This window comes from Microtus oregoni, unplaced genomic scaffold (assembly GCF_018167655.1).
Source record: "Microtus oregoni isolate MIOR12 unplaced genomic scaffold, Mior012 000005F_ref0000423, whole genome shotgun sequence".
Taxonomy (NCBI): Eukaryota; Metazoa; Chordata; class Mammalia; order Rodentia; family Cricetidae; genus Microtus; species Microtus oregoni.
In genome coordinates this window covers 23683001-23708198 of record NW_024543064.1, presented here as the reverse complement: position 1 = coordinate 23708198, position 25198 = coordinate 23683001, and the positions used below count along the sequence as shown (strand labels likewise).

At 46.8% G+C, this 25198-nt stretch overlaps 2 protein-coding genes across 7 annotated transcripts in view; one reads left to right on the top strand and one right to left on the bottom strand.

Moving 5' to 3' along the window:
• LOC121448473 (S100P binding protein) overlaps window positions 1-1999 on the bottom strand; it is a 34876-nt gene extending 32877 nt beyond the window's left edge. For 3 of the 6 annotated variants that reach the window (XM_041652527.1, XM_041652531.1, XM_041652532.1), the window contains exon 1: window positions 1866-1999. The gene's annotated coding sequence lies outside the window, so the exon portion shown is untranslated. The remainder of the gene's footprint in view (window positions 1-1865) is intronic. The other 3 variants (XM_041652528.1, XM_041652529.1, XM_041652530.1) reach the window with 2 other exon arrangements.
• A 166-nt stretch (window positions 2000-2165) lies between these two features.
• Yars1 (tyrosyl-tRNA synthetase 1) overlaps window positions 2166-25198 on the top strand; it is a 30852-nt gene continuing 7819 nt past the window's right edge. Inside the window, exons 1-8 of the mRNA XM_041652526.1 lie at window positions 2166-2370; window positions 9541-9687; window positions 9828-10003; window positions 13408-13537; window positions 18850-18930; window positions 20306-20398; window positions 22474-22609; window positions 23335-23420. Coding sequence (XP_041508460.1) covers window positions 2206-2370; window positions 9541-9687; window positions 9828-10003; window positions 13408-13537; window positions 18850-18930; window positions 20306-20398; window positions 22474-22609; window positions 23335-23420 — 1014 coding nt within the window. The 5' untranslated portion in view covers window positions 2166-2205. The remainder of the gene's footprint in view (window positions 2371-9540; window positions 9688-9827; window positions 10004-13407; window positions 13538-18849; window positions 18931-20305; window positions 20399-22473; window positions 22610-23334; window positions 23421-25198) is intronic.

The window sequence follows — 25198 nt, the reverse complement described above, 5'->3', positions numbered from 1 at the left end:
TCTCTGTAAGTTCGAGACCAGCCTGGTCTACAGAGGGGATGGGGGTTTTTGAGATAAAGTCAATTTGAACTTTCAAGGGAGGAAAACCTTCAATAAAGCTGAAGCTATAGCAAGGTATTGTGGCACACGCCTTTAACCCCAGCATCTGGGAGATAGAGGCAGGTGGGCTTCTGAATTCCACCCTAGCCTCATCTACGCAAGCGCAAGCGAGCTCCAGGCTAGCCAGTACATAATAAGGCCCTGTCTCGAAATATTAACAATAAACAACCGGAAGCTCTTAAGTTCCACAATCACTTCTCTCCCATCACCTGCACTTGGCACTTGCCTGGTAAATCCTTTAAATATGGTGGATTCTTTATTTTTAAGGGGGGAATATTCTCTTAGTCCCAAATTCTCCTAATTCTGCTCCCCATCTCTGCGTGACCCTATTCTGTCCTTCCACGTCTCTCACCTGTCCACCCCCTTCTCCACACGTTAGTGTACCGCCCCCTCTCTGTTCTCTAACCTCCTGGTTGCAACCTCAGAAACTGCTTCCCTATCTATTTTTATCTTACCTCAAAAAACCTACTGCCTTCGAGCACAAAGCCTCATTGTATTTAGGACAGTAAGACTCCCATGCCAGGTGTACACTACACATCCTCTTTCAAGACTCTTAAAACCAAAACCATTACCAAACTGGCTCTGAGACGCAGGGTCAAAAGCAAGGATCATTTTGCGGAGGGGGACTTCTCGCGGGCCTGTGAGTTCCAATCTCTCCAAAGCACAACACACGTTAAGCACACAGCACACCAAAAAAAAAAAAAAAAGCCTTATCACTGGAATGAAGCCAACTGTACAAACTAAAACAAAGTGAACTGGAATTATCAGAAAGAATTTTGCAACTCCCTCCGTGGAACGGCAAACGCTGTAAAACTCAAAGACAATCCGTTTGGAAATCTCTGCTTTGGGTAACAATTTCCAAGACTCCAGTGCCAAGAGTCCCACACCGGCCACAGGCAGCAGGATTCTTCTACCCTGAAGCAACAGGTCTCTTCTACGAGAATGGTCTATTTAAAAGCTTGGGGCCCCGAACAACCACGAAAAGAACAAAAATGAGGGCAGCCAGGGAACTAGGTCCCTCTTGGTGGCCTTCTTCCGGGCTCATCCTGAGATGTCTGGGGTCGTTCCCTAAGGCCCTGGATGGAAACGAGCGAGGGTGGCCCAGGGATGCCTTCGCTAAGCTCCCGCCTGGCCTCCCCTGAAGGAGCAGCACCGCCACCGCGCCCAGGGCCTTTGCACTTCCCTCCTCCCACTCGGGAGAGCGAGTACTCGCCTCCCTGCGGATAACGGGAGAAGCGCGGCTTTTTCCCGCGCCCCTCCCCCCCAGGGGGGAGACACAGGTCCCCGCCGGCATGGGCGGTGCACCCAACCTCCCGAGCACCGGCGTCGACAGCCACACCTCAGCGGGCTGCGACCCGCGGCGGCGGGGAATGGGTCGTCCTCCTCCCGCCCCGACGCGCCGCGGGAAGCCCGCCATCCTCGCTCTCCCTAGCAACACCCACCGCGGCACGAGCCCTGGGGCGAACTAGACCCCTTCCTTCCCCCACGGGCAGGGCCGGCGACCACGCTCGCGGCCCGAGGACCTGACAGCTCTTTCCCTCCTCGGGATGAGGGGCGTCACTCGCCCACGGAGGCGGAGGTGGGGGGCAGGGACAACCTCCCCGCCCGCCATCACCTCAGGAGCGAGAGCCAGCCCTTCCCTCAGCGAGGCGAGGACCTCCCTACTCCACGCGGGGGGGAGACGATGTTCGCGGCCCCGTGGAGAAGCAACAGGCGACCCCGACCCGCCGCCCAGACGACGAAAAGCCGTCCCTCCCGCTCTTCACCTTCGGAAGCCGGGCCAAAGCCTGGGCGAGCGGCTGCACCTCACTCCGCCCCCTGCGCCATTTTATCGCCCCCTTCTCGACCTCCCCCACCCCGAGGCAGCGAGGCCACCACCAGGGGGAGGGCAACTAAACAGTGATTGGCAGGAAACCGCCCCGCCCCCCGAGAGGGTTGCGTCCCGGGCAGTCTTCCCAACCCCGCCTTCCGCACCGCCTACCCGGACCGATGGCTCCGCCTCTTCCTGTTTCATCGATCCGTTCGACTCTCTGCTGCTCCTGACTCCGGGCTACTCCTAGGCGGAAGTGCAGCTAGGCCTAGCAAGCGGAGCTACGAGCTCAGCTGATGCAACCTGAAGGGACTAGCGTGACAGTTCCCGGCACGCGGCGGCGGCGGCGGGCGAGGAAAGGGCGCGGGTGCCAGCTGAGCGCGGGAAGCGGAGAAAGCGGAGCCATGGGGGATGCTCCTAGCCTTGAAGAGAAGCTGCACCTTATCACCCGGAACCTGCAGGTCGGGCCTTGGGATTGGAATGCGCCATTGGGTACTGGGGACTCCAGTCCAGTGATCCGGAGTCCAGCCCCGGGTCCTAAGTGTGTAGGGCCTCGGTCTCCGCGCCTGGGCGGCTTTAAGGTCCTCTGCTAATTGATCAGTAAGTCAATCAAGCAGCCATTCCCAGGATGCAAAAGAAACCACCACAACGGGCTCGCCTTTTGTGTGCACTTATCTTGTGCTGTAGCCATCCTGGGGCTAGGAACCACATTCCATCATCCTATTATATGCCGGGGGACTCTAGGGAGTCAGGGCCGCGTCCTCTCAGAGCTCTTGTGGAAAGAACTAGAAGTTTAAAACGACTCATAACTCCAAACACTAAAGATAAAGCAAGTCGTGAAAGTTCCTGTGGCTGGAATTCTGAAAAGAAATGGGGCCGGGTGGGCTGAAAGGATAGCTCAGAGGTTCAAAGCTCTTGCTTTTACCGAACCCCGATTCCGTTCCCAGCACCCATGTCAGGCAGCTCAACAAGGCTGCAGAGGACCTGGCATCCCCTTCAGGCCTCCATGTGTACACACACACGTTAGAAATAAAGAGCCGGGCGGTGGTGGCGCACGCCTTTAATCCCACCTCACAGGAGGCAGAGGCAGGTGGATCTGTGAGTTCGAAGCCAGCCTGGTAGCTACACACAGAGAAACCCTGTCTTGGGGGGAGGGGGAGGAAAGAGAGAAGAGAAAGAAAGAGAAAAAGAAGAGGATGAAGGAAGGCTTCCTCTGAGGATGTGTCCTCCAAACTGCCCAACAACATGTGTGTCTTCCGTTCAGTTCTCAGGTGCTTCTGTTGTCAGCAACTACAAGTGTAGGGGTTACCCAGAAAAATCCTGAACAGCAATTTCAGAGGGACCCAAGGGGAGCAAGAATCTTGTGGTTCAGAGAGAAGGCTAGGGGTGTGGCTCACTGGTCGAGCAACTGGGAGGCAGGCTCTGGGCTCGGTCCTCAGAGCCCTCACACACTCCTCCAAGAAGACATTTCTCTGGAGTAGGGCAAGGAGCGTGCTGCTCAGACAAACTCTCTGCCACAACGCCGTCTCCATCCTGCTCTTCCTCCCCAGAACTTACCACTGTCATTTGACTTGTCCGTTTAGGAGAGGCAGACAGGAGCCCAGTCATGAGCGTCTTGTAAAGTTTGTTTTACAGGCCAGATCAAGACTAGATCAGACTTACGCTAAGGGCAGGTGCAGTAATGAAGCGTCTTTCTGGCCTTTATTTTTTTATTTTATTTAAGCTATAAATCACAGTTCCTGGGTGTGATGTGGTACATGCTCCTGTAATTTCAGCACCTGAGAGGCAGAGACAGGAGACTCACTTCAACTTGGAGGCCAGCCTAGTTTACATAGCTCCCGGAGAGCTAGGGCTATTTATGGAGACCCTGTGTCTAAGAGTGCTCACCCCTTTAAAGGGGGAAGTTTAGTCAACGTCTGTATATCCACAGGGTTGGTTATTTCCCCCAGAGGAACCCACCTGAGCATGGTGGCACAGGCCTGTAGCCCCAGCATGTACTATACGGTGACTATGTTTCCGTTGTTTCAATGATAAAAAAAAAATGTGCTCAGAACACCTATATAAAGGTGACCCTAGGTGGTCCATCCCTGGGAAGCAGGAGAACATGTGTCCTAGACTACTGGGCAATACAGAAGGACCCTGTCTCAAAACAGGTGAACAAAAGATATGAAAAATGAACTATGGGGGCTGGAGAGATGGCTCAGGTGAGGATCAGGGGTTCAAGGCCACTTTCACTTACCTTGCTGAATTCAGGGTCAGCTTGGAGTGTCTCGAAGAAAAAGAAAAACCTGTAACATTAGCTAACCAGTACCCATTCCCCACCCCTAATCCCAGCCCTAGGGAAGCACTAATCGACTCTATGTCTCCTATGTATATACCTCTCTTGGACCCCTAATCCCAGCCCTAGGGAAGCACTAATCGACTCTATGTCTCCTATGTATATACCTCTCTTGGTCAGTTCTAGCCCTTTCCTAACATGTCCTCTCCCTCGTCCCCTTCCACGTTCTCTCCCCTCCCCAGACCTCTGTGTCCCTTACCTCATCCCACTGGCCTATTCTGACCTTTGATCTCTTTCAGGAAACTGCTTCCCCGTGGGAAAGGGCTCTGGTACGTAGGCGAGAATTAGGGGGAAACAGAAACCCAGAGACAAAGACACCCCAAAGAGAGAGTGAGAGCACACACTGACCAGGCATTTATAGAGACAGAAACATGGACAGAGACAACAAGAAGCAGATGCCTCTGCTCTTTATTTATTGTTTAAACCTTTTTTAAAAAAAGAAAATGGGGGGGGGGGCTGGAGAGATGGCTCAAAGGTTAAGAGCATTGCCTCCTCTTCCAAAGGTCCTGAGTTCAATTCCCAGCAACCATATGGTGGCTCACAACCATCTGTAATGGGGTCTGGTGCCTTCTTCTGGCCTGCAGGCATACACACAGAATATTGTATACATAATAAATAAATAAATAAATAAATAAATAAATTTTTTTTTTAGAAAAAAAAGAAAATGGGAGGCTAGAGAGCTGGCTCGAACTTTAAGAGCACTTGCCGTTCTTGCAGACAACCCAAGTTCTTCCCAACACCTACATCAGGTGTCTTGCAGCCACGTAAAACTCCAGTTCCAAGGGGTCTGATGCCTCTGGCTTCTGCAGGCACCTGCACTCATACACATATACTCAAACGCAGAGACACTTAATAAAAATAACTCTTTAAAAAGAAAAGAGCCGGGCGGTGGTGGCGTACGCCTTTAATCCCAGCACTCAGGAGGCAGGCGGATCTCTGTGAGTTCGAGGCCAGCCTGGTCTACAAGAGCTAGTTCCAGGACAGGAACCAAAAACTATGGAGAAACCTTATCTCGAAAAATCCAAAAAAGAAAAAAAAAGAAAAGAGCCGGGTGGTGGTGGCGCACGCCTTTAATCCCAGCACTCAGGAGGCAGAGACAGGTGGATCTCTGTGAGTTTGAGGCCAGCCTGATCTACAAGAGTTAGTTCCAGGACAGGCTCCAAAGCTTCAGAGAAACCCTGTCTTGAAAAACCAGAAAAAAAAAAAAAAAAGAAAAGAGAATGATTTCTACTACTTGCTGTCAAGGCTCAAGCTCAGACATCTCGGACCTGGGATCCCCTTGTCTCCTCTCTCTTAAGCCTCTGCCCAGGCTAACAGTAATTGGGTCTGATCTACCTTCAAAATAGATTCCCACACAGATCTGTAGTCTGCCTTTCTCTTTCCTTTTTGAGGCTAATATTCCATTATATGAACATACCATATTGTATTTATCCATCCATTAACTGATGGACATTGGAGTTGGAGTTATTCTACTCACAACTTGTTGGTCTTTTTTTTATCTTTTATTTTTTTGAGACAGAGCTTACATCAATGGTAGAATTAAAGAATTAAAGAAAGATAATTCCTCTTAGAATAGTTTAGAACAAGAGAGAAGCCAAAATCTGAATTCTTTACCTCTCTCCCTGTGTCTTCATTCTGTCTGTAGTTTGCGGTCTGTGGCCTGTCTGCTGTCTGGTTGTGTGTGTCTGATGTCTGTTCCTGTTGCCTGTCTCTAACAAAGGGGCTTGCTCTGAATCTACTCAACAGCACAGGAACGGAATGAGGAACACTTTCCTCCAGAGATCTTTAGCAGAGTTTTACAAAGGAAGAAGTTACGTCATTGACTCAGAATAGCGCTCAAAGCCTCACACAGGTGTTGGGTCTGCTTTCAGTAAATGACTAACACACAGATACACAGATTGTTCTGGGTCAGGGGAATGGGAAAGTATATAACTTAAAAGAGTAAAAAAAGCTCTGTATTTAGCTTGGATTGTAACAGCTGACCTCATGGGGAATCCAAGGGTAATAAGGCTGGTTACATTGTTTTCTTAAGGCAGGTTAAACTTACACAGAGTACACAGTAGGATAGCAGATTGAATACATGGTCTTCAGTGGTCTCAAGGCATATTAACTCCGCAGCTAGGTTCGGGAAAAGTTCTGTCTCTTTGCAAATGGGTTATTTTCAGAAGTGGATATTATCACATGGTCTCTCTATGTAGTTCAAGGCACCTGGCTTCGCTTGAAACTTACTTTGGTTTGCTAAACAGGCAGTTCAGCAATTAAGAGCATCTGCTGCTCTTGCATAGGACCCAAGTTCAGTTCCCAGCACCCACATCAGGTAGCTCACAACTACCTGTAACTCCAGCACCAAGGAGGCTGAATGGGCTTCAAAGACACTTGAATACACCGATATACATACATACATATACTTTTTGGCCAGACGGTGGTGGTGCATCTCTTTAATCCCAGCACTCAGGAGGCAGAGGCAGACGAATCTCTATAAGTTTGAGGCCAGCCTGGTCTACAGAGCAAGTTTCAGGACAGCCAAGGCTACTCTGAGAAGCTCTGTTTTGAAAAACAAAATAAAACAAACAAAAAAATCATTCAAAAATTGAAGATAATGCTCGTTTACCATTCCCCAAATACTAGGAATGATTGAATTAATAATTGTACTAAACATTTGTTTTTTCTTTTTTTTTTTTTTTTTTTCGAGACAGGGTTTCTCTGTGGCTTTGGAGCCTGTCCTGGAACTCACTCTGTAGACCAGGCTGGTCTCGAACCCACAGAGATCCACCTGCCTCTGCCTCCCGAGTGCTGGGATTAAAGGCGTACACCACCATCGCCCGGCACATTTGTTTTTTCTAACTTTTGGATTTTGAGCTGGTTTCTGATATAATCCAGGATGGCCTCCAGAAACTGCAAGTGTGTACCTTACCATCACACCTGGTTTTATCCGGTGCTGAGGATCAAACCTAGGGCTTTCTTCGTACTAGGCAAGCACTCTACCCCTCGAGCCACATCTCCAGCCATGTTTAAAACGTACAAAAGCCATACAGTAATGTAGACCTGTCATGCTTCAAAGCAGCTGAAGGGAGTAATTTAGGCTGAATATGAAATTAGGAACTAGATATGAAGTGCTTGCCTAGTGGGCTGGAGAGGTGGCTCAACAGTTAAGAGCGCTGGCTGCTCTTCCACAGGTTCTGAGTTCAATTCCCAGCACCCACATGGTAGCTCACAACCATCTGTAATGAGATCTGGTGCCTTCTCCTAGCTTGCAGGCAGAACACTATACATAATAAATAAATAAAATCTTTTAAAAAAAGTGTTTGCCAATGGCCAGTGGGCTGTGAAGCACTCGGCAATTAGGATGTCCACATGAGATTTACCTTCGAGTACACTCGGTTTATTCACATAAACATCTCCTTATGATGCTTTGCTGTTAGAAAGATTACAGTAGTTTCATGCTAATAGATCTCTCACGATCTGGAAACAGTAGGGCAGGAAATGCTGAGGCTTCCACTAGACTCCTGTGAGGGTACTTCAGGAGCAGGCTTGACCTGAGTCCTTCAGCTGTGGCAAGCTGGGAGGATGGCACTTCTGAAAATACTTTAGAGTTTCAGTCATCAGCTAGGGCTGAAGGTGGGTGGGTGTGAAGTCACCAATAACGCCAGGAACTCGATGGTCCCTGGAGACAGAGTCACAGTGGCCTGTCTCAAAGTTACCTTGCCTATGGGGCTCAGCACAGGGGGTGTTTTGGGAGCATGGTGATGCAATCCTGGGGTCCACTATCTGGTTTCAGGGGGGGTGGTTTCTGTTGTTATTTTTTAAGATTTATTTATGTGGGTGTGTGTGTATATGGGCGGGTGTTTTGTCTGCATGTATGTTTGCATTGCCGGAAGAGGGCATCAGCTCTCATGAGACTACAGTTATAGACAGTTGTGAGCCTGCAGGTGGGAACTGAACCCAGGACCTCTAGAAGAGCAGCCAGTACTCATAACCACTGAGCCATCTCTCCAGCCCGTTTGTAGTTCTTAAACTCTTTGGGTGTGCCAGCCCATAACTTTATCAGGCTCACCATTTTAACATATTATTTTTCTATATTAACAGTCAAAACTTTATGCTCACGTTGTTTGCTTACGGCAGCATCTTTTAAGTCAAAACATATTATATTCATTTTGTCAAAACAAATTTTCTGTTCAAAACAATATGTTTTCAACATAGTTTCCAGGTTACACAAGAATGGCTTTTCTCGCTGTAGCATACACAAAGGCCTGGGTTTGATGCATGACAAGGCATGGCCTGGAGTACACACCTGGACTCTAAGCACTTAGAAGTTAGAGGCTAGCCTGGGTTACATGAGACCCTGACTCAAAACAAAACAAAACAGAATGTAGGGTCAGAGGAGAATTGCTGACCCTTAATGATGGCAAGAGCAGTGGCAAAGATGCCTAAGCAGAAAGAGGAGGGAAGTAAGTGTTCAGCTGCTTCAGGGTCCTCTGTGAACCTCAGAGGAGTATGGAGTGCCGGGTCGTGATGGCATATGGGAGGCAGAGGCGTGGAGCTCGCTGAAGTGAGACTGAAGCAGATGACAGCAGAAGAGATGACTAAATTAAGGTGGCTCCAGGGTCTGATGAGATGGTCCAGTAGTTAAAATCACTGGCTGCTCTTCCGGACCTGGGCTTGGCTTTCATTCCTGGCTCCTTTCCTTTTTTGTTTTGTTTTCTTTGCTTTGTTTTTCAAGATAGAGTTTCTCTGCATAACTCTAGCTGTCCTGGAACTCACTCTGGCTGGCCTCGGAACTCAGAGGTCTACCTGTCTCTGCCTCCCAAGTTCTGAGATCAAAGGTGTGTGCCACCACTGCCAGCATGATTCCTACCTCCTATATGGAGGCTTACAACCATCTGTAATTCCCATTCCAGGGGATCTGACACCCCCTTCAAGCCTTCTGGGTCACTGCACACATATGGTGCACAGACATATATGCAGGAAAAACACCTATATACATAAAATTTAAAAAGGAAAAGTGTTTGTTGAGGTGACTACAAAAGGAGGGAGGGTAACTGGGGGGTAGAGGGTAGATGGGCAGATCTGTGCCTTCATACCCTAGCATCAGTGTCATTTCCTGGAAGAGGCACTAGCAGCAACAGGAACAGCTTAGGTTGACTCTCAGCACTGAGAACATGTTTGGACTCCAGTGACATTTGCCCACAGGCTCTGAGCCTGAAACCCCAGTGACACACGACTTTGTTTACAGGGTAAAGGATGAGCAAGATAAGGGATCAGCATTAAACCGGCTCTTCTGCTTCCACAACAGGAGGTTCTGGGGGAAGAGAAGCTGAAGGAGATACTGAAGGAGCGGGAACTCAAAGTTTACTGGGGCACGGCCACCACGGGGAAGCCACATGTGGCTTACTTTGTGCCCATGTCCAAGATTGCTGACTTCTTGAAGGCAGGGTGTGAGGTAAGAACGCTTGCTATGAACCAAGCTGTTGTCATTGTTAAATGACCAAAAGAGACCCTTAACAAGGGTGGGGGTGGGGAGGGAGTGGAAATCACTGGGGCCGATTTACATTTTGGTGGCTTCTTATTGTTTTTGTCAAGGTAACAATTCTGTTTGCGGACCTTCATGCTTATCTGGACAACATGAAAGCTCCCTGGGACCTTCTAGAACTTCGAACCAGTTACTATGAGAATGTGATCAAGGCAATGCTGGAGAGCATTGGCGTACCCTTGGAGAAGCTCAAGTTTGTCAAAGGCACCGACTACCAGCTCAGCAAGTAAGCACGTGATCGCTCCTTATGGATTTGGTATGCCTTTCTAATTACAGGGTGGTGCAGTCCAGGTACTCTTTAAATTTGGGTTGGGAGCTACTTGATACTACCTGTTAAGACCCATTAAACAAACAGTCTATACCCTTTGTTGGTTTAATTCACCCAGCAAAAATGTACTGGCTTGGAAACGCCTAGGTTCTATCCTGTTTGCTACAGATACAAATGTAACCCTAACCCTAACCAAGCCTCAGCCTTGGACCCATAGCCTGTGGCAAAGGGATGGGAAATGACCAGCCTCCCTTTCTCCTTCGGCCTCAGCAAATAATGATGAAAGAAATATGAGAGGAGGCAGCCATCTTCCAACAATTCTTACGTTGCATGGAGATGCTAAGCCACCTTATGTCAGGGACAGATGTGGGCATTGGTGGCCCTTGGTATAGATGGGGCATCCTGAGATGCGAGGGGGTGTCTATACCTCAAAATAACTGCTAAGTCATGGGCACAGCATTGCTTGTGAGAGCCGATTTTAAAGATGTTAAAGCATATGCTCTCAGGAGGTGTAGAGTACTGTCTCAGAAGCGGAGCACAGTTGACTGCTTGACCCTGGGAGAGTTAGAATCTCAGAGTCGGTCCAATGAGACAAGGTGCACCAAAGCACAGGAAAAGACTGAAAAATGAACTATATTAAAGTGGAGGCTTTGTAAGCCGGGTGGTGGTAGCACATGACTTTAATCCCAGCACTCAGCAGCAGAGGCAGAAGGATCTCTAAATTCGAGGACAGCCAGGGCTGCTACACAAGGAAACCCTGTCTCGAAAAACAGAGAGAGAGAGAGAGAGAGAGAGAGAGAGAGCGCTATTTTATGAAGTCCTGCATAGAGAGAGAGAGAGAGAGAGAGAGAGAGAGAGAGCTATTTTATGAAGTCCTGCATGGAACTCCCAGAAAACTCCCATATCAAATTAAGACCTCTACCACATCAAAAGTAAAATTAAAAAAATATCAAGTCACAGGCTGGGATGTGATTCTGTGGTAAAATAAATACTTAACACACATAAATTCTTGATCTCAAGCATACACACACACACAAATACAAATGCAAGTCCACAAATGACCCAAATCCTTGTGACACATATAACTTTATATCCAGTTTTTCAAAACTTACAGAATCAGAGGCATAGTGGTATATGCCTTTAATCCCAGCACTCAGGAGGCAGAAACAGGCAAATTTCTATGAGTTCAGGATTAGTCTGAGCTATATGGTTCTAGGCCAGCTAGGGATACATAGTGAAAGACTGCGTCAAAAAATAAATAAGCAAAAATGATGATTAATTTTTTTAGTGACTCAATCACATAAAAAAAGTTCAATTGAGTATTTCTTAGAATTCTCAAGTGATTAGTAATCATATGGAAAAGAATAATGGCCCCTGGTTGTTATTCAGAAAAATCGAGATTAAAATCATTGTGAAAAATCACAATGTAGTTAGTAAATGGAAAAAAATTTAAGAGGCAAAATAGATAATAAAATTCACAATAATTGGTCTGAAGAGATGGCTCTGTGGTTAAGAGCACCAGCTGCTCTTCTAAAGACCTAGGTTCAATTCCAGCACCAACATGGCAGTTCACGGCTGTCTGTAATTCCAGTTCCAGGGGATCCAACCCCCTCACACAGACAAAACACCAATGCCATAAAATAGAAATAAATAGATCTTTTTAAAAAAAAATTGACAAAATCACATTGGGAAATGGTTTGGCCTTATCTGCTGCAATTTGAGATGCAAATCCCCCATGACCCTGGGACTCCAGGCCAGTAGGGGGATTTGCCAGTGTATACCTGTATAGACGCTTGTTTCCCGGCAACTGCTTACAGAAACAAATGCAAAGCTGAAGAGCAGCAACAGGCTTAAGATAAGGTTCCTTGGGCTGGAGAGATGGCTCAGTGGTTAAGAGCATTGCCTGCTCTTCCAAAGGTCCTGAGTTCAATTCCCAGCAACCACATGGTGGCTCACAATCATCTGTAAAGACGTCTGGCGCCCTCAACTGGCCTTCAGGCATACAGACAGAATATTGTATACATAATAAGTAAATAAATATTAAAAAAAAAAGATAAGGTTCCTTTAGTGGGGGCAGAACTGGGTAGAATTAGGAGAGGACACTGGGTACTGCTGAGGTTTTCTTTATTTCTTTTTGAGGTTTTTGAGATAATTCTGTGTGTAGCTTTGGAGCCTGCCCTGGAACTCACTCTGTGAACCAGGCTGGCCTTGAACTCACAAAGATCTGCCTGCCTCTGCCCCTGAGTGCTGGGATTAAAGGTGTGTACCACCACGCCCGGCCCCCCAAGGGTGATATTTTTAAAATTTATTTATTTTATGTGTATGAGTGTTTTGTTTGTGTGCATATATTCACACCCCTTGGATGCCTGTGCCCCTGGAACTGGACTTATGTACAGTTGTGAGCTACTGTGTGGGTGCTGGGAACCAACCCAAGTCCTTTGCAAGAATAAGTGTTCTTAACCACTGAGCCACCTTGCCAGCCATATACCATATATTTAAAACTTTTTTTTTTTGATGGTATGGAAGAAAGATTGGAAAATTGTAGTATTTATTGATTAGGGATTCCAGAAGAGAGAAGGGGTTGGCAAAGACGCAGTGTGCCACGAGATAATAGTAGAACATTTTCAAGAACCAAAAGGAAAAACAGAAATTTATTTATTTTTTTTTTAAAAAACTTTATTTAACCTTATTTCATGCACATTGATATAACGATGTTAGATTCTCTGGAACAGGGGTTACAGATAGCTGCGAGCTGCCATGTGGTTGCTGGGAATTGAACCCAGGTCCTCCGGAAGAGCAGTCAGTGCTCTTAGCCACTGAGCCATCTCACCAGCCCAAAAAACAGAAATTTAAAGTAAGAGTTTGGATGAATGGATGGATCTCACGTTGTGGAAGTGATGGCAGTGCTATATTATTATTATTATTATTATTATTAATACAATAGTCTATCTGTGTATATGCCTGCAGGCCAGAAGAGGGCACCAGACCTCATTACAGATGGCTATGAGCCACCATGTGGTTGCTGGGAATTGAACACAGGTCCTCTGGAAGAGCAGTCAGTGCTCTTTACCACTGAGCCGTCTCTCCAGCCCCTTTTTTTCTGTTTTGTTTTGTTTTTGTTTTTGGAGACAGGGTTTCTCTGTAGCTTTGGTTCCTGTCCTGGAACTAGCTCTTGTAGACCAGGCTGGCCTCGAACTCACAGAGATCCGCATGCCTCTGCTTCCCCAGAGCTGGGATTAAAGGTGTGCGCCACCACCGCCCGGCAGTGCTGTCTTTAGGACATCCTAAGATTGGGGGGCTGTCCTGGGACACTGAGGCCTAGGCTCAGTCTTACAGCTGTCTCCTCTGCCTTTCTTCTTAAGAGAGTACACGCTGGATGTGTACCGTCTGTCCTCTGTGGTCACACAACATGATGCCAAGAAAGCCGGAGCTGAGGTCGTGAAACAGGTGGAGCACCCTTTACTGAGTGGCCTGCTGTACCCTGGACTGCAGGTATGCAAGAGAGAGGGGAGGGTACCAGTTGCCTTTCTGTACTCTTTCATTCGTTTTTCTAAGGGTTTTTTTTTAATGCATATTGCTATTTTGCCTGTGTGTGTGTGTGTGTGTGTGTATGAAGTGATGGCAGTGCTGTCTTTTTTTATTATTGTTATTATGTATACAATAGTCTATCTGTATGTATGTCTATAGGCCAGAAGAGGGCACCAGACCTCATTACAGATGGTTGTGAGCCATCTGTATGTGTAGGGGGGGTGTGGGTGTCCAATCCCCTAAAACTCTGGAGTTATAGACAGTTGTAAGCTGCCATGTGTGTGCTGGGAATTGAACCTGGGTCCTTTGGAAGAGCAGCTGGTGCTCTTAGCCACTGAGCCACCTCTCCAGCCCTCTGCATTGTTTCTAATGAGTGTTCAGAAGCTTCTCAGGCACTGGCTGTACCCTGTACTCACTCTTCAGGTACCCTGGCTCTTCTCCTTCCTGGATACTTCTTTACTGTAAGCCCCTGTCTCCTGTTTCCTTTCTGGTTTTTTGGGTTTTGTTTTGTTTTGTTTGTTTTTGAGACACCACCATGCCTGGTTCCTTTTTGTTTTTAAGACTGCTCCATTGTAAGTTCAAGGTTGACCTTGATTACATAGCCAGAGTATAGATGGATGGATGGACAGAGCGAGAGGGGGAGAGAGAGAGAGATAATAGTGCTAATTAAAGCTATGGACTTCAGCCGGGCGATGGTGGCGCATGCCTTTAATCCCAGCACTCGGGAGGCAGAGGCAGGCGGATCTCTGTGAGTTCGAGACCAGCCTGGTCTACAGAGCTAGTTCCAGGACAGGCTCCAAAGCTACAGAGAAACCCTGTCTCGAAACCCCCCCCCCCCCCAAAAAAAAAAAAAAAGCTATGGACTTCAAATATTGCACAGTAGCAGAATGTTTGCTTAGGTTTGATCCCTAATACTATAAGGAGGGAAAAAGTTATTAAAATTTTAGCTCGACGCTGGGCATAGTGGGGTATGCCTTTAATCCCAGCACTCAGGAGGCAGAGACAGGTAGGTGGATCTCTATGAGTTTGAGCCTAGGCTGGTCTACCAAGCAAGTTCCAGGACAGCCAGCACTACACAGAGAAACCCTGTCTCAAACCCCCCCACCACCACCACCAAAAAAAATTTTTTTTCTTAGCTGAGGAAGGTGGCACATAAGTCTGTAGGATTAGCTACTAAAGAAACTAAGGCGGCTGAGTGTGGAGGCGCACACCTTTAACCCCAGCCCTCAGGAGGCAAAAGTAAATGGAAGTCTTTAAGGTCAAATCCAGCCTAGGAATTCCAAGCAAGCCCGGCAACAGAATGAACAAAAATTTGTTGTTTGTTGATTGTTTGTTTCAAGACAGGATCCCTCTGTGTAGCCCTGGCTGTCTTGGAACTCACAGAGACAGGAAGATCCTGAGTTCAAGGTGATTAGGCCTGTCTGGGCTACAGGAGGAAATTATCCTCATTCCAGTTGTGTGTTTGTTTTAAGTACCAAGTAGTCTCCCAGTTGCTGAGAAGTGTTTTGTTTTACTCAATTTAACTATTTGTTTGTTTGATGTGTATGAGTGACCTGTCTTCACCCATACCAGAAGATCCCATTATAGGTGGTTGTGAGCCCCCATGTAGTTGCTGTGAATTGAACTCAGGACCTCTGGAGGAGAAGCCAGTGCTTTTAACTGCCAAGTCATCTCTCCAGTCCCTGGTTTTTGTTCTTTTAAGATAAGGTTATGCTATGTACTTCTGCCTGGCCAAAAATTTGCACGAAGTTTCCTGGCTTTGCCTTCAGAGTGCTAAGATTAGAGGTATGCACCACCATACCCAACCTTTTTTAATTTTAGTTCTTCAATCAAATGGTGTAGATTTCTAGTCTGTGGTAACCATGTGTGGTTACTGCTAGGAGGTGCTAGAACAGACAGCCCAGAGAGAACATGCTCATGGTTACAGAGAAGTTCTGTGGACAGTGCTGGTGTAGCTAGTTTTTTACTCAGCCTTTCCGTGTGTCCTCTTCCTCACTCCTAACCTCAACTAATTATGATCTAAATTTTACCAGTGTTGCTTTTTAAAACTCTTAAACTCAGGTCTAGGGAGATGATTCAGTAGATAAGGGTGCTTGCTCTTTCAAACCCCCAGCACCAACATTTAAAAAAAAAAAGGCGGGCAGTGGTGGCGCACGCCTTTAATCCCAGCACTCGGGAGGCAGAGGCAGGCGGATCTCTGTATGTTCGAGGCCAGCCTAGTCTAGAAGAGCTAGTTCCAGGACAGGAACCAGAAAGCTACGGAGAAACCCTGTCTCGAAAATGAATTAAAAAAAAAAAAGAAATCAATAAAATGCCATTTAAAAAGGGGGGGGGGGGCAGGCAGTAGTGAGTTTGAGGCAACCTGTTCTACAGAGCAAGTTCCAGGATAGCCAGGGCTACCCAGAGAAACCCTGTCTCAAAGAAGCAAAACAAAACAAAACAAAAAAGCCAGGCAGGTGTAGGAACCTGCCTGTGAATCCCAGCACTTGGGAGGCAAAGACAGGGAATCCCCAGGCAAGCTAACTATTAATCCCACTTTATGAGAGTAAAGATCACCAACCCAAAATGTTCGGTCAAATTAAGCAAGCTTTATTTTCTGTCACACAACTCCCTAAAGCTGTGTTTGAGATAATAGGGGTGTGATAACCCCAAAACTACAAGGCTAGGTGTTTCCAAGGGTTTTTGGTTATGTAGGAACTTGGTAGAACATCTTACCAGGGTGGAGGTCAAGGTATGGGGTGTGGAATGTCAAATTTCAGAAAATGGGTCAAGACATGATCAAATAGTAATGAATTTATTTTGACCTCAGCTTCTTTCTCGTCAGGCTGGTCCATTACTAACTAGCAAGACTAGCCAAGTTTGTGAGCTCCAATTTCAGTGAGAGTGACTGCCTCAGGTGGAGCGATGGAGGAAGACACCTGGCAGCCATCCCTGGCCTCCACACGCATGTATGCACACACACTTACACACACATACCAGCTCTTAAACTGGGTCTTGCTCCACATCTCCACTGCTTTGGATCATGGGTGTGTTTCAACTAGACTCTTACAATAGCCTGCTAGTGATGCTGTCTGTCTCTAGCCTACATAGGCCTCTGGTCCATGCCCAGCCGTGTCTGTAACTGATGTCTTTCTTCAGTGCTGGTCACATTTCTCCTTAAAACTGTTCCCTGACAGGACAGTAGTAAGGCACCCTCGTATGATACTCGTGGTCTTATCTACTTTTCTTTCTTCTGTTATTACTATTTTTGAGACAGGTTCTTGCTTTATATAGCTTTGGCTAGTCTGGACCTCACTCTGTGAACCAGACTGGCCTTGAGCTCACAGAGATCCACCTATCCCTCCCTGGTGCTAGGATTAAAGGTGTGCACCACCACGACCAGGTATTTTAATTTCAAGTCTGTGTTGGTCAAGCTGACTTTGAACTCGTTCCTTAGACCTGGCTGACCTTGAACTCTTGGGGATGTGTCCGCCTCTGCCTCCAGTCCTGAGATTGCAGTCACAAGCCACCAAACCTTGCCTTCCCCTCCTTGTCTAATCTTTACACTCAGTGCGCTCTACATCTCTTGAAGTTTGCTTTTGAAGACTGAATCAGTCGCGTTTTCCTAAACACTTCTCAGCCCTCTGCCCTCTCACACCGTCTCCTCTTTGTGGTAGAAAACCTCTACAGCAGTGGTTCTCAGCCCTTTAATCTCGTCCTCATGTGGTGACCCCAGCCATACAGGCACTGTCATTGCTACTTCCTAGCTGTAACTTTACCACAGTTAGGAACCTAATGTAAGTATCTAGTGGTCTCAGGCGACCCCTGGGAAAAGGTTGGTTGATAATCCCAGGGGTTACGACCCACAGGTTGAGAACCACCACTCTAGTTTTTTTGGTGGTTTGATTGATTGATTGATTGATTGATTGATTTGGAAACAGGGTTTCTCTGTGTAGCCCCAGCACTTGCTCTGGCTGGCCTAGAACTCACAGAGATCTGCCTGCCTCTGTCTCCCACAGTGCTGGAATTAAAGGCGTGCACTACCAAGGCCAGCTCTAGATGGTCTTAAACCAAGTCCACCCCGCAGTCTGATTCAAGGAAGACTTCCCCACAGCCTGCTGACTGGAGCACAGGAATCGTTTCTTCCTTGGTGTTTGGTCCTGCTCCTTACGTGAACATGTAGTTAGCCTTTACACGCTGTATGAAGTGATTCATTTCCATGTCTCTCCCCAAGTAGGTAATTGAGCTTCTTACAGGAAGGATGTGGATCTGATTCATCCCTGAATCCACAGGCTGGCACCAGGCCTGACAAGTAACAAGTAGTAGACACTGTTCAGCTTGTAGTCCCTGGTTTACTGCTTTGGGGGCTTGGGTTTGCTGTTGTTGTTGTCGTCTTGTTTGTTTTTGTTGTCGTTTGCTATTGGGAAAGAGTGGGACAGTTGACCTGCAATCCACTTTATAGCATAAATTGATCCAAAACTCACAACAATCTCTGTGTCTCAGACTCTTGATTGCTGGGATTGTAGTCGTGAGCCCTATACCAAGTGCAGTGTTACGGTCCGCATGCATAAAGAGTATCAAGGAAACTGTACTCAAAAGCAAAGCAGTAGAAAGACTCTGAATACTGGGCCAGTGAGATTGCTCAGGAAGTTAAGGCACTTGCCAACCAGCCCCATATCCCAAGACCCACAGGGTAAAGGGAAAGAATCCGCTCTTCCAAGTTGTAGGAGAGCATCAGGCCTCATGTGTGAGGAACCTGTTCTCCCTTTCATATAAGTCATCATAAGCCTTTAGTTTCTTTCGAGGTTTGGTGCTAGGGACTGAATCCAGGACCTTAAACAAGCTCAGCATATGCTCTTATCACAGACTCAACCTCCCCCAACTTTTTTCCCCCCCAAACAGCATCTATATTGTTCAGGCTGGTCTTGACCTCATGACTTCAGGATAACCTCTTGCTTCTACCTCCCAAGTAGAAGTAGATGTCATGGCAAGCAGACAGTTCTTTGATGTGACACAAGCTGTCTTATTCAGTGAGGGACCTCCAGCATCCCTCCCTCCCCACTGAATTAGATAAACTAGGAGCATCCTGAGAGCAGAGCCTACACCATATGCAGTAATGTCCACACACGCAAGTTACTCAGCAGCTGTTTCTGAACCACCGAGGGCTCTGTGTTATTTATTTCCCTCCTGGCTCTACCCTGTTTTAAAAAAAATAAATCACATGATTTCAAATTTTCTGTATCAGACCCGTAGGGGACAAATACAGCAGATGTTTACACTCGTGTTTCTCTCCACAGGCTTTGGATGAAGAGTACTTAAAAGTAGATGCCCAGTTTGGTGGTGTTGATCAGAGGAAAATTTTTACCTTTGCAGAGAAGGTGAGTGGCCACCTCTCTCTCCCTTATCTCTAAGAGATACACAGCTGAAGCTAAGTCAGTTGTGGTGCGCAGTCACGCTGGTCAGACACACACTGGACAGGGGGCATCCTGGCTCTGCAGTGTCTGGGACAGCACAGGTGTGAGCCAGCCAGGTCTGTCTGCCTCACCAGCCCACACTGTCTCGGTGCCTACCCAAAAGCTGCTCCAGGTCTTGCTGGATTTGATTCCTCCTGTTGCTCTTCTTTCCTAGAGCGTTTGGTTTGCCCTGCTCTGAGTTTCGTAGAAACCGCAGATCTCAGAGATGAGGTTTACCAGGGTTCAGGGGTCCGCACAAACACATAGTTCTTTTGTCAGAAAGAGCTTGAATATATTGAGAGGGTTGTTGTGATTTTAGTTTGGGAGTTGGGGGGTTTGTTGTTGTTGCTGTTGTTTTCTTAATGTCCAGGGTATTACACTTGCGTATGTGGCTATGCACCAGAAGCCAGAGAAGGGTGTCAGATACCCTAAGCCTGAAGTCACAAGTGGTTGTAAGCCACCATGTAGACGCTGGGAACTGGACCCAGGTTTTCTAAAAGAGCAGTCAGTGCTGTTAATCACTGAGCCATCTCCAGCCTCTGAAGTTGGTCATTTTAGGCAAGGTGTAAAGAAAACAACTTAATCAGAAATATAAATTCCTAGAATACTTTGGCAACTCTAAACCGTTCCTATCCTCTGACCTAATAACATCTGCTCCTGGAGACCTGACCTGAGGAAACAAGAACAAACAGACAAAACTTGAGCTGTGTGTGAGAGTACTTACCACGTTAGGAATTTAAAGCAAATATTTAGAAATAAACATATCCAGTGGCAAAGAATTAGATAAAACTGTTCCACGGGTTGAAGAGATGGTTTAGTGGGTAAAGTGCTTGCTTTGCAAACAGGAAGACTTGACTATGAGTTACCACCACTCATTTAGATGCCTGCTGTCGTGGCGTGTGTCTGTGTCGCAGTCTAGGAAGACCCACGGACTCTGGGGCTCACTAGCAGCCAGTGTAGGCAAAACAACGAAACCCTGTCTCAAAAAACGTAATGGAAAGGCAATTGAAAAACACATCCCAATGTCATCCTCCGGGCTTTATATGTACCCACACAGGTGAATGTACCCTCATATGCATATACGTGCGTGCATACACATACACACACACATATAAAATACGAATATTTGTTAAAGTCTGCTAACATAATGATGACTGTTGAAAACTATATATGTTTACTAGAAAGGCAAGGAAGAATGTCTGGTACATAGTGCCCTGAAGTTGCTGGTCAGACCAGATGAGAACAGAGTACCGAGGAGAAATTTATATTAATATCTGCTATTGTTGTGCTTTTATTCCAGTACCTCCCTGCACTTGGCTACTCAAAACGGATCCATCTGATGAATCCCATGGTCCCGGGATTAACTGGGAGCAAAATGAGCTCATCAGAGGAGGTAAACTACTAACCATCTTTACATTTATTTTATCTATTTGGTATGTGTGTTTGTATGTGTGTGTGCATGTGTGTCCATGTGCCTTTACCAAAGATTACACACCTCCTTTCCCTTTTATTTAGAACTGGGGATTGAACCTAAAGCCTCTCATGTCGGGCATGCACCCTTCCATAGCTCCATCCCCAGGCCACAACCACTTTCCCTTTTTACACTGATTTATTTGTTTGTATGTGTGTGTGGGTCCATACCTGCAGTGACCCATGTATATAGGTCAAGACTACGTAGGGAAGTTGGTTCTCTCCTCCTACCATGTGGGGACCAGGGATTGAACTCAAGTCATCAGGCTTGGTTTAGCAAGCCCTTTTACCCACCAAATCTTGCTAGCCCCCTACGACCATTTCTTGAATCTAGAAAGCTTCAGCAAAAGACAGATTGAAGACTCCGAAGAACAGTGCCCTAGCTAACTAGAGTCTGGATGTCCGTGCTGTGAGGCAAACTGTCATCCTGTTGTCAACTGTGCAGCTGACGACCAGGGTGATCAGGTTACATGTCTCCCATCATAGGGCTGTGGTATAGGGCTGTGGTCAAGTTCAAACCTATTGCTCTGGGCTTGGGGATGTCATCTACTCTGAAGGCTGAAGCAGGAGGATGGAAAGTATAAGGCAGCCTGGGTGGCAGACCCTTTACCTGCTGAGGCATCTCTCTAGCCCTGGGCGGCAGACCCTTTTACCTGCTGAGGCATCTCTCTAGCCCTGGGCGGCAGAACCCTTTACCTGCTGAGGCATCTCGCTAGCCCTGGGCGGCAGACCCTTTTACCTGCTGAGGCATCTCGCTAGCCCTGGGCGGCAGACCCTTTTACCTGCTGAGGCATCTCGCTAGCCCTCGGTGGCAGACCCCTTTACCTGCTGAGGCATCTCTCTAGCCCTGGGCGGCAGACCCTTTTACCTGCTGAGGCATCTCGCTAGCCCTGGGCGGCAGACCCCTTTACCTGCTGAGGCATCTCGCTAGCCCTGGGCGGCAGACCCCTTTACCTGCTGAGGCATCTCGCTAGCCCTGGCTTCATACTGTTAATGAGTGATGTGCCACCTCACATAACTAAAATCTCCAAATTTGTTCTTAGCCAAGAGATGGTAGCACACGCCTTTAATCCCAGCACTTAGAAGGCAGAGGCAGACCGATCTCTTTGAGTTCAAGGCTAGCCTGATCTACAAAGTGAGTTCTGGGACAGCCAGGGCTTCTCAGAGAAACCTTGTCTCAAAAAAAGGAATAAGAAATGTATATGGGACTAGAGAGATGGCTCAGTGGTTAAGAATATTTGCTATTTGGGATTTTTTGGTTGTTGTTTTTGTTTTTAAGATTTATTATTTATTTTATGTGTATGAGTGTTCTATTTACATGAACAACTTTATGCCAGAAGAGGGCATCAGATCCCAACATAGATGGTTGTGAGCTACCATGTGGTTGCTGGAAATTGACCTTAGGACCTCTGGAAGAGCAGCCAGTGCTCTTAACTGCTAAGCCATCTCTCCAGCCCAAACACTCGCTGTTCTTGAAGATGACCCAGGTTCAGTTTCCAGGACCCACATCAGGTGGCTTACAACCGCTTCTTGTTAACTCCAGTTCCAGACATCCAACATCCTCTCCTGGCCCCTGTAGGCACCTGTATGCGTGTGGTACACATACACTGTTTTTTTTAATGGATGGATAAATAGTTAGGGCTTGGGATATAGCTTAGTTGAAAGAGTGTTTACCTAGCATACATGAAGCTCTGGGTTTGAACAATGCATAATGCAGGCCTCCTAGTACATATCTGTAATTCTAGCACTGGGGAGGTAAAGGCGGTAAGATCAGTTCAAGAATATCCTTCACTACATAGCAGGTTTGAGGCCAGCCTCAGTTACAGAGACCCTAGCTCAAAAGAAGACAGAAAGAGTATGTAATCCATGGTGGGGGAGGGAGGTGGATAGATCTGACTTCATTAAAATAAACTTTTTTAAGATTATGTTGTATGTTAAAGCTAGTTATATGTGTTCTCATTTTCAACCACAAGAGGTCTCTTTCCTCATGACTTCCAGGAGTCTAAAATCGACCTCCTTGATCGGAAGGAGGATGTGAAGAAGAAGCTGAAGAAAGCTTTCTGTGAGCCAGGCAATGTGGAGAACAACGGGGTTCTGTCCTTCATCAAGCATGTCCTCTTTCCTCTCAAGTCTGGTAAGAGTCCCCTGCTTGTTTCTCAGGGGCCAAGCTGGGAGCTCCAAGTTCCTGCTATGACCTTGCTTAGGACTGTCATAGTCCTGATGCCATATATACGATGCGCACTGTGAGCCGTCCCTCAGCTGTCTGGTGTGCATTACCAGGAAGGATCTGAGAGACTGTCGGCCTGCGGAGGATGTCAGAAATGAGAGAGGAGACAAACATGCTGAACTAGAGTTCTTTTTTCTTTTGCTTGTTTTTCAAGACACAGTTTCTTGTAGCCCTGACTGTCCTGGAACTCATTCCAAGCTGGCCTAGAACTCACTGAGATGAACTTGCCTCTGCTTGCTGGGTGCAGGGATTCAATGTGTGCACCACCACTGCCCAGCTGAATACAAAATAATTCTAAGCCATGATTTTTGTTGAATACACAGTGTGGCTGCTTATCCAATTAAAGAACAGGAAGGCTCGTTGTAGGGAGCTTATCTAATGCGAGTCAGCTCCTAGGAAGGCTCATTGTAGAGTTCACGACTAGATAATCCCAGCACCAAAACATGAAAAAATCGGATGCCAGGGCTGGTGAGAAGACTGGTGAAAGTAAAACGCTTTAAATACGATGCGTGTGCACATGTGTGTGCACAGACACATACACACAAATTAAATAGCGAATCTACAAATAGTGATGCGTTGGGTGGAGGAATATTGTGTCTGCAGTCACTGACTGGTTTCTTGGTATGTTGTAGAGTTTGTGATCCTGAGAGATGAGAAGTGGGGTGGAAACAAAACCTACACCGTTTACCTGGAGCTGGAAAAGGACTTTGCTGCCGAGGTAAGGCTAGAGGAAGAGTGAATACACCCTGAAGTCTAACAGTCTCTCCCTCCCGACAGCCAATCTAGTGAACGAGCCACACACCTCTGTCCTGATTTCCTCTGAGACTGTTTGGTTAACGACTTAGATTTGGATTCAAGTAGTTTATTAAATAGATGGGCAAATGCCTAAAATAGTGATCTTCATCACCCTCCAAGGAGCTAGATGCATTGCAATAAAGAGCCTTTCTCCATGGCTGCACCTACAGGCACATACCCATACCAGACATTTATATACTGGTATAGGAGGTACTTCTGTATTTATGTTGCTTTCATTGGTTGAATAAAGATACTGGCTTGGTCTTTTGATATGGCAGAATTTAGATAGGTGGAGTAGACCGAACAGGATGCTGGGAAGAAGGACAGACTGGAAGCTGCCATGATTCTCCTGGTTAGACTCATGCCAGTAAGCCACAGTCAAGTGGCAATACACATTAATGGAAATGAATTAATCAAGATGTAAGAGTTAGCCAATAAGAGGCTAGAAATAACGGGCCAGGCAGTGTTTTAATTAATACAATTTCCGTGTGGTTATTTCAGGGGTTAAGATAGACTGGCGGGGGGCTGAAGAGATGGTTCAGTGGTTAAGAGCATTGCCTGCTCTTTCAAAGGTCCTGAGTTCAATTCCCAGCAACCACATGGTGGCTCACAACCATCTGTAATGAGGTCTGATGCCCTCTTCTGGCCTTCAGGCATACACACAGAAAGAATATCGTATACATAATAAATAAATAAATATTTTACCAAAAAAAAAAAAAAAAAAAGATGGGCAGCCAGGACAAAAAGCAGGCCTGCCGGGCAGCCAGGAGCTGGGCGGCAGGACACGGCCCGCACCTCTTTCTACAATATACATAATTAAAAATAAAAATCAAATCCTTCGTTTAAGAAGAGGAAGTAGGCATGTTTAGCTAGAAAACAAGTCTATATTCTGTCTTCACTATAAGAAGAGTTTCCCAGAGGAGAGACTAGGTTTTCTTGTGACTCCAGAGGATCAATACAATACTGTGGGTTGGGAGAGAAGGGTTGGAGACAGTTCAGTGGTTAAGAGCACTTTCTGCTCTTACAGAGGACTGGGGTTCAGTTACCCACATCAGGCAGCTCACAACTGCCTGTGACTCCAGCTGCAGACTCTGCTGTGCTCCTCTTGCCTCCACAGGCAGTAGTGTACAGACACACACATGTAACTTTTAAAAGATGAAAAAGATTTATATATGTATATTGAATTTGTTTTGGGGTTTTTTGTTTGTTTTGGTTTTTGGAGAAAAGGGTTATATTGGATTTTTAAAACGCGGTCCTTCTATGTAGCCCTGACTACCCTGGAACTTACTGGTCTCTGCCTCCCCAGTGCTAGGTTTAAGGTAGGTACCAATATGCCCCAACTAAGAGGAAGTTTCTAATAGACTGGAGAGTTGGTGACAGTGGGCTGACTCACTTGGCTTTGCATTCCCTTCCCGTAGAGATGGGGGGGCAACAGCTGGGGAACAACTTGGGGGAAGCTAGATGTAAGCAGGTTTGAGTGGCAGCCGAGAGACTCTGATCTCTGAGGTCTGGAAGCTCGTGTGGCCCATTTAGGGATGTGTTGAAAATATTACTCTGAAACCCTTCTCTGTTGTCTGAGGCAGGCCACAGAACCCACACCACTGAAAGCAGTTCTTTGTGGGAATGCTGAGCAGAATTAGAAGGAATGCTTCTGGAAAGTTCTGCAGCCGCATATTCCCACAGTACTTGCCACAGTGGAAT